At 43.0% G+C, this 15338-nt stretch overlaps 1 protein-coding gene across 1 annotated transcript; it reads right to left on the bottom strand.

Annotated features, from left to right (window-relative positions):
* Positions 1 to 7759: 7759 nt before the first annotated feature.
* LOC138869590 (uncharacterized) lies at positions 7760 to 8821 on the bottom strand. Its single transcript, XM_070147220.1, has 2 exons — positions 8713 to 8821; positions 7760 to 8592 (listed from the first exon to the last, which is right to left on the bottom strand). The coding sequence occupies exons 1-2, from the start codon at positions 8819 to 8821 to the stop codon at positions 7760 to 7762; spliced, it is 942 nt and encodes a 313-aa protein (XP_070003321.1).
* Positions 8822 to 15338: the final 6517 nt, after the last annotated feature.

Here is a 15338-nt window from a genome sequence, read left to right as displayed (position 1 = left end):
TTCACTGGCAGAAAATGGGCACATTTTGTAAGTCGATCAATTATCACCCAGATGGAGTCAAACTTATGATAAGAGCGAGGTAATCCAATAATGAAGTCCATATTAATCACCTCCCACTTCCAGGTCGGAATCTCTATATTTTGAAGCAATCCACCGGGTTTCTGATGTTCTATCTTTACTTGTTGACAATTGGGACACTGGGCCACAAATTCTGCAATAGACTTCTTCATATTATCCCACCAATACTGCTCCTTGACATCATGATACATCTTTGTCGAGCCGGGATGGATGGAATATCGGGATTGATGAATCTCATTCATAATCTTCTCTCGCAACCCTGCCACATTAGGCACACACAATCGGCTCTGGTATCTCAGTGCCCCATCTTTTCCGATCCCAAAAGCCATACTTTTACACTGTTGAATGCTTTCTCTTAATCGTACTAAGATAGGATCTTCATATTGTCGTGCTTTTACCTCGGCTACCAAAGATGATTCTGATGTATTCTGTACAGTAACACCTCCGTCATCAGAGTCTAACAATCTGATTCTCATATTGGCTAGCTGATGAAGCTCTTTAATCAACCCCCATCTACCCGCCTCAATATGTACTAAGCTTCCCATTGATTTACGGCTGAGAGCATCTGCCACAACATTGGCTTTACCGGGATGATACAATATCTCGACGTCGTAGTCTTTCAATAATTCAAGCCACCTACGCTGCCTCAAATTCAACTCTTTCTGCTTGAAGATGTATTGTAAACTCTTGTGATCTGTGTAGATGTCAACATGGACGCCGTATAAGTAGTGCCGCCATATCTTCAAAGCATATATTACTGCAGCCAATTCCAAATCATGGGTTGGATAATTCTTTTCATGCTTCTTCAATTGTCTTGATGCATAAGCAATCACATTCCCACGCTGCATCAATACGCACCCCAAACCTATACCTGAGGCATCACAATATACCACATAATCTTCTGTTCCTTCAGGAAGAGTGAGCACTGGTGCAGATGTCAATCGATTCTTCAGCTCCTGAAAACTACGTTCACAAGTGTCAGACCACTGGAATTTGGTAGCTTTTTGTGTTAACTTAGTCAATGGTGATGATATAGAGGAAAATCCTTCTACAAACCGCCTATAATATCCTGCTAGCCCTAGGAAGCTGCGGACTTCTGATGGTGTTGTAGGTCTCGGCCAATTCTTTACTGCATCGATCTTCTGAGTGTCGACACTAATACCCTCATCAGATATCACATGGCCAAGGAATGCTACTGAGTTCAGCCAGAATTCACATTTGGAGAGCTTAGCATATAACTTACGATCCTGAAGCGTCTGTAATACTATCCGCAAGTGGCCCGCGTGTTCCGCCTCCGAACGAGAATACACTAGAATGTCATCAATGAATACAATCACGAACACATCAAGATAGGGCCTGAATATAGTATTCATGAGATCCATAAAAGCTGCTGGGGCATTTGTTAGCCCGAACGACATCACCAAGAACTCAAAGTGCCCATATCTTGTCCGGAAGGCCGTCTTTGGAATATCTTTCTCCCTAACCCTTACCTGATGATACCCTGAACGTAAATCAATCTTGGAGAAATACTTGGCACCCTGGAGTTGGTCAAACAGGTCATCAATTCTTGGAAGTGGATACTTGTTCTTTATAGTAGACTTATTCAACTGTCGATAGTCGATACACATCCGTAACGACCCGTCTTTCTTCCGCACGAATAGGACTGGTGCACCCCAAGGTGAAGTGCTAGGCCTAATAAAGCCCTTATCCAGCAAGTCCTTCAACTGCACCTTCAACTCTCGCAACTCTGCCGGGGCCATTCTGTATGGAGGAATAGAGATCGGTTGAGTGTCAGGTAACACATCAATGCTAAACTCAATCTCCCTTTCAGGAGGAAGGCCTGGGAGTTCATCTGGGAAAACATCTGGGAATTCGTTGACCACAGGGATTGATTGTAAAGTAGGCGGTTTCGCCTCCACATCCCTAACGCGAACGAGATGATAAATGTAACCTTTTGAGATCATTTTCCTTGCCTTAAGATAGGAAATAAACCTACCTTTCGGTGTAGCAATGTTCCCTTTCCATTCAATGACGGGTTCACCCGGAAATTGGAACCTAACCATCTTCGTACGACAGTCAACATTTGCATAGCATGAGGCCAACCAGTCCATTCCCATTATCACATCAAAATCAACCATTTCTAACTCAAATAAATTTGCCGAGGTTTGACGACTACAAATCATCACAGTGCAACCTCTATATACCCTTCTAGCAATCACAGAATCTCCTATCGGAGTAGATACCGCGAGGGGTTTACTTATCAATTCAGGTTCAATGCCAAACTTATTAGCCACAAAGGGTGTAACATATGATAATGTAGATCCCGGATCAATCAACGCATATACATCATAAGAAAACACAGATATAATACCTGTAACAACATCTGGAGACGACTCGAGATCCTGTCGACCTACTAGAGCATAGGTTCGATTTTGAGCACCACTCGAACTCGGCACTGCACCTCTACCCCTACCACGACCTGTCGACTGCTGAAAACCCCGTGCTGGAGGTCGAACTGATGAGGAAGAACCAGACACAGATCCAGTCGGCTGAGCCATACCATCACCTCCTCTATTAGGACAATCCCGCATCATATGGCCAGGCTGCCCGCACGAATAGCATGCATCAGAACCTCGACGACACAGTCCAAAGTGGGCCTTGCCGCACTGATCACAATGTGGTGTTGGGGGTCTCATCTGACTAGTATCCCTGTGATGTTGCGAGCCAGATGCCCGCGAACTCTGACCTGGACCAGAATAGGATCGATCATATCGAGGCCTCTGAAACTGTGGAGGAGCACTAGCTACAGGTGGCGCCGAACTCCTCGAAAACTGTGGCCTGATGCGGCCTCTGAAGTCATCAGAATACCCTGCAAATCTCGCCCTCTTATGCTGGCCTCTATCCTGCTCCCTAACTGCCCTCTGCTGGCGCTTACGATCCTCTAGGGTCTGGGCATAAGCTTGAATACGGGAAATATCCATGCCCTCCACCAAGGAGGCTGTCGTACACTCATTTATCAGATGTGGTCCCAACCCATTCACGAACATATGCACCCTATCACTCATCTCGGCCACCATATGGGGAGCATACCTTGCCAAAGAATCAAACTGCATACTGTACTCTCGTACACTCATATTACCTTGTCTAAGGTTCAAGAACTTATCAGCTCTAGCTCGTCGTATCTCAACTGGCAAGTAGTGACGAAGAAAGGCCTCAGAAAATTCCTTCCACACAGCTGGAGGAGGGTTCGGACCCCTGGATCTCTCCCAACTATCATACCAGAGAACCGCTAAATCCCGTAGCCGATAAGAAGCCAACTCTACTGTCTCTGTATCACTAACATGCATAACACGAAGTGTACGATGAACCTGGTCAATAAACGTCTGTGGGTCCTCCTTGGGGTCTGATCCGGTAAACACTGGAGGGTCTAAATTAATAAAATCACGAACTCTTGTACTAACTGGTTTCTCAGCAGCACCTGTATTCTGCCTCTGAGCCTGAGCAGCTACCAAGCTAGTCAATAACTGCAAAGCACTCCGCATATCCTGGTCTGGAGTGTCAGACGAAGGAACTGGAGGCGCTGGGTGCCTTCTAATATCCTCTGGAGGAGATGGAGTAGATGAGGTATGAGAGGGCATCTCACTTTGAGCCTCACTTTGTCCTGCTCTAACTTGGGGCACCTGACTGGTACCCTCTCCCGCTGCTGTATCAAGCCGCCTACTAATCGTTTGCTTCCTAGTCGAAGGCATCACTGAAAAAAAACAAGGTGAATATTAGAGACAAACACTTACGACTCAACTCTACGCACGATCTAGATTCAGGAAGAAGGTAACAACCCTAGATGTCATGTAGCCTCCTGATTATAAATGTGGCGCGCTACACATCCATAATCAAGACTCTACTAGACACGGCTCATAGACAACCCCTAGGACAGACTTGCTCTGATACCAAGTTTGTCACGACCCAAACTGAAGGGCCATGACTAGCACCCGACCACACTTGCCGAGCACCAACGTACATTTCATCTAACCTTCATTATTATCTTTTAAGGCTGACGAGATCAATATAAATGGTAGACCTAGATCATGGACAACCAGCAATAAAATATGATGGCATGCATATACATAGCAGGGGATGACCAGACAATCAAGAAACTACATATAAGGTATGAGCTACCACGCTACTATGAAAGACTATACAACAAAAACTAGCCGACAAGGCATACCAAACTATACATGAGCCGACACCTGTCTATGAGCCTCTAAAAGAACATAAGTGTTGCAACATAGCCGGAACAGGGCCCCGACATACCCATAATGTCTATAACAAAAATTGCATACCAAGACCAAGGCAAGTCCGGAGAAGGGATCTCGCCAATCACCGCTGAACTGGACAGTCTACTGTGGTGGGGGAGCTGCACCTGCCTGTCTATCAGGACCTGCAGCACGACATGCAGCGTCCACAAATAAAAGGACGTCAGTACGAATAAAGTACTGAGTATGTAAGGCAAGGAACCATAAATACGATCAGTAATGTAAGCAAGGATAGAGAATATACAACCTGTAACATCTTAGTACCTCTGAGGGCTACTTACATGAAATGCATGATACATATGTATAAATACATAAACCTTTAAAGCATTCGCCTCTGTGGGCATCATCATCATCATATCGTACCCGGCCATAATAGGCTCGGTAGAATCGTACCCGGCCACGTGGAGCTCGGTAAAACCCAACTGATCAGTGGTTGCACAATAGGTGCCGTACCCGGCCAACTATAGCGTGGCTCGGTAGAGTAAAATAGATACATATATATAATGCATGCTCGACTCATGGAATCACATTCTAAACCTTTCGGAGTGACGTAAGGTCGGTATCCTCTGTACACGTTATTAGGACTAAGTCTTCACTATGAACCTTATAAGATTCAGGAAGTACCAACAACATTGATAACATAAGACTAAGAGAAGCAACATTAACATCAATCGTTCCATAAGAGGGAAAACAATGTAAGTACTGCTAGCTTCTAAGAGTAGAGTATCTTGGAAGATCGTTCATTACATTATGTACAATCGGAGTCGTGCAAAAGAAGGAAAGGGATAGCCTCACATACCTTGTATATACTTCCCCAATCTCAAGCTATGCAATTGTCAAAACTCCTTAGTCTACAATAAGAGAAACGATACTATCGTTATCATTTAAGCGTCATAACTATTATGTATCGACCACAACCTATTTTACGATGAAACGGACAGCACCTCCCCTATATATATGACCTCACACCATTCAAAACAATCACCAAACAGCCCAAACATCATCAATAATAAACATATTGAGCCTCCCAATATAGTCCACACACAGCCTAATCACTCCATACATACGACGACCACCATAGTCGTGTCAAACAATCTGGAAATGTTACGAATAACTATCAGCCCATAACCCTACATATATATGGTGTTTCCCCACACCCTTCCTCCTCCAAAACTCCACAAGATAGTAGTAAAATACGCAGCCCAACAACAACGCAAAACAGTCCACAAAACAATAACATTACTACCAAACCTTTCGATATATATCTCACAAGTTCTAGCTTCAATGGCTTAGCCGCAACTTGGATAATCTTAAATACATATAGAGTAAGAGGTTCCTTACCTTTATACAGAAAGAACAACTCCAATTTGACCTTAAATTTCCAAGAAATATCCCTCCAATGCTGCCACAACAACAAAAAAATGAAACTAGCGATCAATTAGTGTTTTTCGGCACTAGAATCACTTTAGAAGGCTTGAAATCACCTAGGATTAATATTAAGAACATTAGGGAGTATTTACAGAACATATACCCTTTAAAACAACCTCCCACACGAGTTGGAACGACACAAAAATGAGCAACAACAAGAAGAACAAGAGACTTACTAGCGCCACGGAATTCCCGACACTTGATTTGTGTTGTTTGCCCTTTTTTTGGGTCTTGAATCTTGAGAGAACCTTGAGAGGATGTTCCTAGGGTTCTAAGTTCTGAAAATAGTGAAAAGAAATGACTAAAAACGGGTTGTGGTCATCCTATATAAGTCCAAATATCTTAAACCGACTTAGTGGGCCCCATAGAGAGGTGCTTGGCGCAGTCTCGCGAAAACGCGAATATCTCTCTACTCCGAGATCGTATCGATGAACGGTTTAATGCGTTGGAAACTAGACTCATAGATCTTTAATTTGGTTGGTAGATCACCCCGTAATTCCTTGAAAATTATGAGAAAATATTAGAAACATTTGACCTAATGTTTAAGTAAAATTATGAACCTAAGTTGCGACAACTTTTGTCGACTTTTGTTTCATAACTCGTTTGACTTCAAGACTTATGATACGGATATTATATGATTAAAATACCTTAATAAATGACCTCTTGAGTGTATTAAGCACCGCTAGATTACCTGAAAATACGAGTTACAACATCCTTGATTCGTTTAACTTCTAATATTGGTTAATCACCCTTATACACTCTTGTATCACTTAAGACCAATAGGATTGACTTCTTATCATCTCAAAGATAATTCCTTCTTGGATTTATGTTAACTAATATATGGCATGAACTAACACATGTGGATATGGGTTGTAACACCATGTTACCCCCTACACCTCATATGCAGATTCAGGCACTTGGATCCAGTGGCAGTGGTTGATTGAGGCTTCTGACTTAGGTATTATTGAGGTATTTGCACGACATTCGCAGGCCTTGGATCTCCACCTTACCTTCCAGTTGTATTTTAGTTGCTCCCTTAGACATTATAATAGACTATGTATTTTCCTTAGATGCGCATGCACTCAGTGACACCCCAGTTTTGGGCTGGATTGTATCTATTCTTGGAATTTCTTATGTTTCAAATTGTTCTTTAACTGTTAAAAGCTTCCGTAAATATTTTCAAACTTATTATTATCGTGTTGATTGTTAAGTTGAGGCTGGCCTAGTTTCACGATAGGTGCCATCACGACGAGTCGGGTTTTGTGTCGTGACAGAGATGCATCACAGTACACCGTATAAGATCCTGAACCTATGAGCAACACCAACACTGGCATCGTTGTCAAAGTAGTCTTGAGCTTCTTAAAGCTTGCCTCACACTCGTCTGACCATCTGAACGGAGCACCCTTCTGGGTCAACCTAGTCAGTGGGGCTGCTATAGCTTAAAACCCCTCCACAAAGAGACGGTAATAACCTGCCAAACCCAAGAAACTCTGGATCTCCGTAGCGAAAGTGGGTTTAGGCCAGTTTTGAACTGTCTCAATATTCTTAGGATCCACCTGAATGCCCTTTCCTGATACTACGTGCCTCAAGAAAGTGACTGAGTCCAACCAAAACGTGCATTTTGAAAACTTAGCATATAACTGCCTGTCTCTTAAAGTCTGAAGTACGATCCGAAGTTGCTGCTCATTCTCCTCTCGACTGCAGGAGTAGATCAAGATATCATCAATAAGCACAATCACAAAGGAATCCAAATAGGGCTTGAACACTTGGTTCATCAAATCCATAAATGTTGTTGGGGTATTTGTCAACCCAAATGACATCACTAGAAACACATAATGCCCATACCGAGTCCATAAAGCTGTCTTAGGAACATCGGATGCCCTAGTCCTCAGCTGATGGTATCTAGACCTCAAATCAATATTTGAAAACACCTTGGCACCCTACAACTGATCAAATAAGTCATCAATCATCGACAACGGACACTTGTTCTTGATGATGACTTTGTTCAATTTCCTGTAATCTATGCACATCCTCATCGATCCATCCTTCTTCTTCACAAACAATACAGGCGCACCCCAGGGTGAGACACTAGGTTTATTGAAGTCCTTATCAAGTAAATCTTGCAACTTCTCTTTCAATTCTTTCAACTCTAGCAGCACCATATGGTATGGTGGAATAGAAATGGGCTGAGTGCCCGGAGCTAAATCAATACAAAAGTCAATATCCCTGCCGGGTGGCATCCCCTGCAGGTCTGCAGGAAACAACTCTGGAAATGCACAAAAAACTGGTACTGAATCCATGGAAGGAACCTCCATACTAGAATCACGGACATAAGCCAAATAAGCTAGACACCCCTTCTTTACCATATTATGAGCCTTCACATAAGAGATAACCCTACTGGTAGAATGGCCAGAAGTCCCTCTCCACCCTAATAGAGGCAACCCCAGCAAGGCTAAGGTCACATTCTTGGCGTGACAATCCAAAATAGCATGATAAGGTGACATCCAATCCATACCCAAAGTGACATAAAAATCAACCATATCGAGAAGTAGGAGATCTATGCTAGTCTCAAGACTCATAATTGTAACCACACAGGAATGATAAACACGATCTACAATAATAGAATCTCCCATTAGTGTGGACACATACACAGGAGCACTCAAAGAATAATGTGGTAGAACCAGATATGAAGCAAAATAGGATGACATGTAGGAATAAGTAGAGCCCGAATCAAATAGAACTGAAGCATCTTTATGGCAAACTGAAACAATACCTGTGATAACAACGTCAGATGACTCAACTTCAGGCCTAGCTGGGAAATCATAACATCGGGGCTAGGGCCCACCACTCTGAACTACATCCCTAGGATGACCTCTAGCTTATTGGCCTCTACCTCTTGCGGCCTGACCTCCACCTCTAATGGCCTGACCTCCAGCTCTGGCTGCCTGGCCCCTACCTCTAGCTGGATAAGCGGGTGGTGGTGAAACCGGTGTCGGAATCATGGCACAAGAACTTTGCTGTGGTGTGGCACCCAATAATTTTTGACAGGTCCTCCTGATATGCCCAAAACCACCACACTCAAAACATCCATCTCGGTGCTATGGCTGCTAAAACTGAGACTAACCCGAACAAGCCGGATAACCATGGTGATAACTCTAAAGAGGAGGTGCACTGATAGAAGTTGATGATGCACTGTAGGCTAGCTGCCCAGAAGGAGGCACACAAGGACAACGACTCCCTGAAGCACTATGAGATTCCTGAAGCGCTGACTGAGATGGCTTGGGAGGATGGCCCCTACCAAAAGTACCCCTACCTCCAGATGAGGCACCACTAAAACCACTGGAATGTCGAGGCCTCTTATTAGACCCCTACCCTCTCTCCTATTCAAGAACATCCTCGATCCGCCTGGCGATATTAGCAGCCGTCTGAAACAAAATCTCACCCCCGATATCCTTGGCCATATGTAGCTTGATAGGGTGAGATTGTCCCTTAATAAACCTCCTCACCCTCTCTCGGTAGGAAGCAGAAGAATAGCATGACAAGCTAGATCCACAAAACGGGTCTCATACTGAATGAATGACATACTACCCTGCTGGAGACGCTCAAACTACTTGCGGTAACTCTCTCTCTCAATGTGATAGGAAGGAACATCTCAAGAAATAGCTGAGAGAACTGGTCCCAAGTAAGACCAAGCGACCCAGATAGTCTAGTAGATACATAATCCTTCCACCATCTCTTGGTGGAACCCGTTATCTAAAACATAGCAAAATCGACCCCATTGGTCTCAACTATACTCATGTTCCACAGCACCTCATGGCAGCGGTCATGATAATCCTATGGGTCCTCAGAAGGTGCTCCACTGAACTGATCTAGGAAGAGCTTGGTAAACTTGTCCAATATCAATAAATACTCAGAAGACATGGCATGTCCATTATCGGCATGTACCGCAACAACTGGCTGAACTACCCCAACTAGCGGGGCCTCTGGAGTCTGAATTAGGGATGCATCTGCTCTAGAGTGTGAGTAGCGGGAGTTTGTGCTCCTTTACTAGCCTGAGAGACGGCTGGTGCCATAGGAAATGGACTAGCTTGGGCCACACACTCCATAAGGCCCACCAAACGGACTAGAGCGTCCTGAAGAACTAGGGTGGCGACGAACCCCTCCGGGACTTGAGCTGGTCCAACAGGTGCAATCTGAGCTGGAACCTCCTCAACAAAATCTACTTGAGGCTCCATTACGGGTGCTACTGCTCAAGCTCTAGGTTTAGCTCTGCCTCTGCTTCGGCCTCTAGCACGACCCCAGCCTCGATCTCTGCCCCTCGTAGGATCTTCCATAGGGGGCTCCTACTGTTGTCCAGCTGAAGATGCAGTACGTGTTCTCGCCATAGATGAGAGAACAAGAATAGAAGGGTTTAATCATCAATGATAGAATAAAATCGTACGATAGAGAAGAATAGAAGTAAATTGTTCCTAACTCCACAGCCTCCAGAAGATAAGTACATACATCTCCATACCGATCCTCCAAACTCTACTAAGCGTGCTCGTGACTAGTGAGACCTATGCAACCTAGTGCTCTGATACCAACTTATCACGACCCGAAATTTCCACCATCGGGACCGTGATGGCACCTAACATTCCACTTGCTAGGAAAGCTAATGTTAGAACATTTTATCAATTTTTAACAGTTTAAAAAATAATCCAAAGTAAAAATGCGAAAGCTAAAATAGCCAAACGTCTGATACAACCCTGGACCCAGTGTCACGATCGCACAAGCTATAAGAATAGTACAAATAAGGGACTGAAATACACATAAAGCTATCTGAAAAGAAAGTACACAGCCAAATAAAAAGGAAGGGGATTCCAGGAGTTGCGGGCGCTGAGCAGCTGTACCTCAAGTCTCCACAAGTTGTTTGGTCCGAGAATGCTAATAATCGCCGCTAGGACCTAATCCAAAATCTGCACAAGAAGTGTAGAGTGTATTGTGAGTACAATCGGTCCCATATACTCTGTAAGTGCAGAGCTTAACCTCGACGAAGTAGTGACGAGGCTAAGGCAGGTCACTCACACTACAACCTGTACGCAGTATATAATGAAGACCAAAAAGGAAATAAGGTACGAAATAAGACAGTAAACTGAAGATAATAGCTACAGCCTCAAGAAATAAGCCAGTGACGTTAAGAATTACCATTCCTTAGAGTTTCAAATGAAAGAACCAAAAACCAATACAGCTCAAGGAAATAGAAACACATAGGTTGTTGTGGCGTGCAACCCGATCCCACCGAACAAGACATAATCCTCCCATATTTCACCGCAATAACATCAACAACAATAAATAATATATATATATATATATATATATATATATATATATGTTGCGGCGTGCAACCTGATCCTACCATATAATAATATCAGTATCATAATTCACCCTTATTTCACCATATCAATCCACTCTTATTCCACCTGTTGCAGTGTGCAACCCGATCCTACTGTATCGATACAAGTTCACCCTTATTCCACCATATCAATCCACCCTTATTTCACATGTTGAAGCGTGCAACTCGATCCTACCATATCAGAACAAGTTCACCCTTATTCTACCATATCAATCCAACCTTATTTCACTTGTTGCAGTGTGCAACTCGATTCTACCATATCAGTACCAAATATTCAATGAGTACAGTTAAATCTATAATTCAAATCTCAAGAACCTCTACAATCAATGAATACAATGTTGAACCAGAATGGAAACCTTGTACAACATAGGAATTCATATAAGTAAAACTCACAGCAAGACGGGTCCAGTAAATGACTATTAAAAGGTGCAAGTAAGTCAATTAAAGCAAATAGCATGGAATCATGAAACTATGAAAAGATCTAAAATCATTAACATGAGAGAACACTGATTAGCAAGTAGCAAGCATGGAAGGCATTTAGAGCATATAACAATTAATACAGGGAAGGAGTAATTAAGGAAAGTGGAAAAACATGGAACACAAATAATTCAGCGGTGTATAAGCACACGTCACCTCGCATATACGCCGCAACACATGAAATTCACATAGCACATAATCTGAGGGTCCCTAACTACCTCAAGTCAAGGTTAAACTCAACACATACCTCGCTCCAAAGATCAACTCAAAGCTCAACCACAGCTTTGCCTTTCAAACAAGCTCCGAACCTACAAAATCTTGCAAATTACCAACCAAACAATTCAAAATAAGCCTTAGAAACTACTCACGATTTCAAAAGATTCAATTTAGGTAATTATTAAAAATTCATGAAACGTCAACTCCCGGGTCGGCTTGGCCCAAATCCGAAATTCGGGCCCATTCACTCCCGAGCCCGATTATGTAATTTGTTTTGAAATCCGACCTCAATTTGAGGTCTAAATCCCAATTTTACAAAAATCTCTAATTCTACCCAAACCCCTAATTTTCACCATGAAAATACTAGATTTTAGGTTGAACTCTTATGAAACGTAATGAAAGATCGAAAGAAAATAGGTTGGGATCACTTACCAATGGATTGGGGAAGAAGGGCTCGTGGGAAAATCGCCTCTAAGGTTTTCTTGTTTGAAACTTTGAAGAATGAGAGAAAATCCCATTTAACTCATATTTGTTCAGTTGCAGATGTCGCAATTGCGACCAAGGGTTTCTCAATTGCGAACCTCACAAATGCAAAAAATACCTCGCAATTGCGAATTCTTCGCACCTCTGCTTTCATCGCATTTGCAATGAAATGTTTGCAAATGCGAACTCTGGTCTCCCCGCAAATGCAACCTCCTTATCGCAATTGCGATCCTTGATGACTCAGGCATTATTCGCAAATACGAAGAAGTTGTTCGCAAATGCGAAACTAACAGAATTTTGGAATGTTCGCAATTGTGAACACTTACCTCGCGATTGCGAGATCAGAGACCAGCACTAGAACCAGATACACCAACTATTTTCCTAAGTCCAAAACTCACTCTGTAGCCTATCTAATACTCACCCGAGCCCTCGGGGCTCTAAACCAAACATGCACACAACTCCAACAACATCATACAAACTAGCTCGTGCGATTAAATCACCAAAATAACACCTAAAACTACGAATTGGACACCAAATCAAATGTAATTTTCAAGAAAACTAATGAACTTCTATTTTAACAACCGGACGTCCGAAGCACGTCAAACCAACTCCGTTTCTCACCAAATTTGACAGACAAGTCATAAATAGAGTAATGGACCCATAACGGGTTCCGGACCAAAATATAGACAGATATCAATAAACTCAAATATTGGTCAAACCTTTAGAATCATTAAGCCTTTAAATATTCAATTTTCAATAAAAAGGGATAACTGTAGCCAGGGACCTCCGAATTCGATTTCGAGCATACGCCCAAGTCCTAAATCACGATACAGACTCACCGAGACCATAAAAAACATTGACCAAAGTCAACTCAAATGGATTTTTAAGGAAAAATTTTATATTTTACCAATTTTAACACAAGAGCTTTCTAGGAAAATACCCAGACTGCGCATGTAAATCGAGAAAGGCTAAAATGAGGTACTTGAGGTTTCAAAACATAGAATTAGGTTCATCTATCGGGTCATCACATTTTGAAATTTGAAAGCTTAAAGGCTTAATAAATGTAAAGGTTTGACCAATGTTTGACTTTATTGATATCGTGTACGTTTGCTCAAAACGTTGACCGAAGTCAACACAAATGGATTGTAAAGGAAAGATTTCATATTTTATCAGTTTTTAACACAAGAGCCTTTCAAGAAAATACCTGGATTGCGCACACAAATCGAGGAAGGCTAAAAGGAGGTATTTGAGGCTTTCGCACAAATTTAGGTTCTAAAACTCTAGATGACCTATCGGGTCATCACATGAGCCGTTCTGTCGCACCCAAGGTCTCTCTTTTGCACTTAGTTTTTTGTCTACTTTATTTCAGACAGCAGTTAGAGTTTTGAATATTCTACTAATTTTTCATACACTTGTGATACCAGGTCTTTAAACACATACTAGTAGACTTTATGGTTTTGGAGTATTTATTTCACTGCATCCGTTCATTCATTAGTCTTCGTATTACTTAAAAATTTTCTACTTCTTATTCCATAACAAAAATGAAATTTAAACTACTTGAAAAATTATTAAAAAGGGAAATTGCAATGATTAATTCACTATTGGCTTGCCAAGCGGCAACGTTAAATTCCATCATGGCCTATAGGAGAAATTAGGTCGTGACAATATGGTATTAGAGCACTAGGTTCATGTAACAATCACAAGTTATGAGCAGGCCTGAAAGCATCTTGCGAATCGATACGGAGATGTCCGTACTTATCTTCGAGAGGCTATAGGGTGTTAGTAAACTAGTTTTTCTTCATCTCCTATCGTGTAGTTGATGTTGTACTAAATATCTTTTTCTTATTCTCTCACAGATGGTGAGAAGCGCGCAACAGATGTTCTCAACATGAAGAAGCTGCTCCCCCTATTGCTAGAGGCCGAGGCAGAGGCTGAGGGAGGGCTCCAGCCCAAGGTAGAGGATGAGGGTGTCCTAGAGTTGCTACCATTGAGGAGCAGGGCAAGGTGCCTGCAACGGGGTCGGACTAGTAGACTACATGTCCGAACCAGGATTCCAGGAGGTCATGGGCCTATGCTGCGGTTCATGGATTCTATGACTCAAACTGGTTTATTTCTAGCAGATCCATCCACATCTCAGGCGGGAGGGGGAGCATACCCCTACCACTCAGGCTCCTAGGTATGCAACTGCCGATTATCAAACCCAGGCGCACTACATGTGGGCGGAGCCCAGCCATGAGCCCAGACCAGTTGCGACCGGCGAGCCGCAAAAGCTCTTGGATAGATGGACCAAGATACATCCTCCTATATTCGGAGGTGATCCCCTAGGACTTTATCAATTGGTGAAGAAAAAGACTGCACAATATTAGATTCCTACGGGGTGGACTTTACCGCCTTCCAGCTGGAGGGCAGGGCTCGTAGATGGTGGCAGTCCTATCTTCTTGGCAGACCAGCAGGCTCTCCTCCCTTGACTTGGGACCAATTCACACATATCTTTCTGGATAGGTATATTCCACCCTTCTAGAGGAAGAGTTGTGGTTTCAATTCGAGCATCTCCAATAGGGTTTGATGTTAGTGACGGACTATGAGGCGAGATTCTCTAAGTTGTCTTGCCATGCACTTATGATACTTTCTACTAATGTAGAGATAGTGTAGAGGTTTGTTGCATGTCTGCATTTGGGGATCCAGGCCACTATGACCCGAGAGGTTGAGATGGGGACTTTTTACGAGTTGGTTGTGGAAATAGCTCTGAGGATCGAGGGTGTTCATCAGTGGAGCCGAGAGTCGATGTCGTGGGAGACGTAGTTTCATTATTCTGGAGGGTTCACTGGTGCTCCGTATGGGGGCAGAGATTAGTTCGTGAGGGGCCAGTCTTGCAGGACTACATATCTAGCACCGCCACCTCCTTGGGGTGCTCCAGTATGGCCCTATTTTAGTGCCATTCCAGAGAGCTC

The sequence above is a fragment of the Nicotiana sylvestris genome, chromosome 5 (genome assembly GCF_000393655.2).
Source record: "Nicotiana sylvestris chromosome 5, ASM39365v2, whole genome shotgun sequence".
Classification (NCBI taxonomy): domain Eukaryota; kingdom Viridiplantae; phylum Streptophyta; class Magnoliopsida; order Solanales; family Solanaceae; genus Nicotiana; species Nicotiana sylvestris.
The sequence above is the reverse complement of the archived record's forward strand: the minus strand, read 5'-3'. Positions and strand labels throughout refer to the sequence as shown.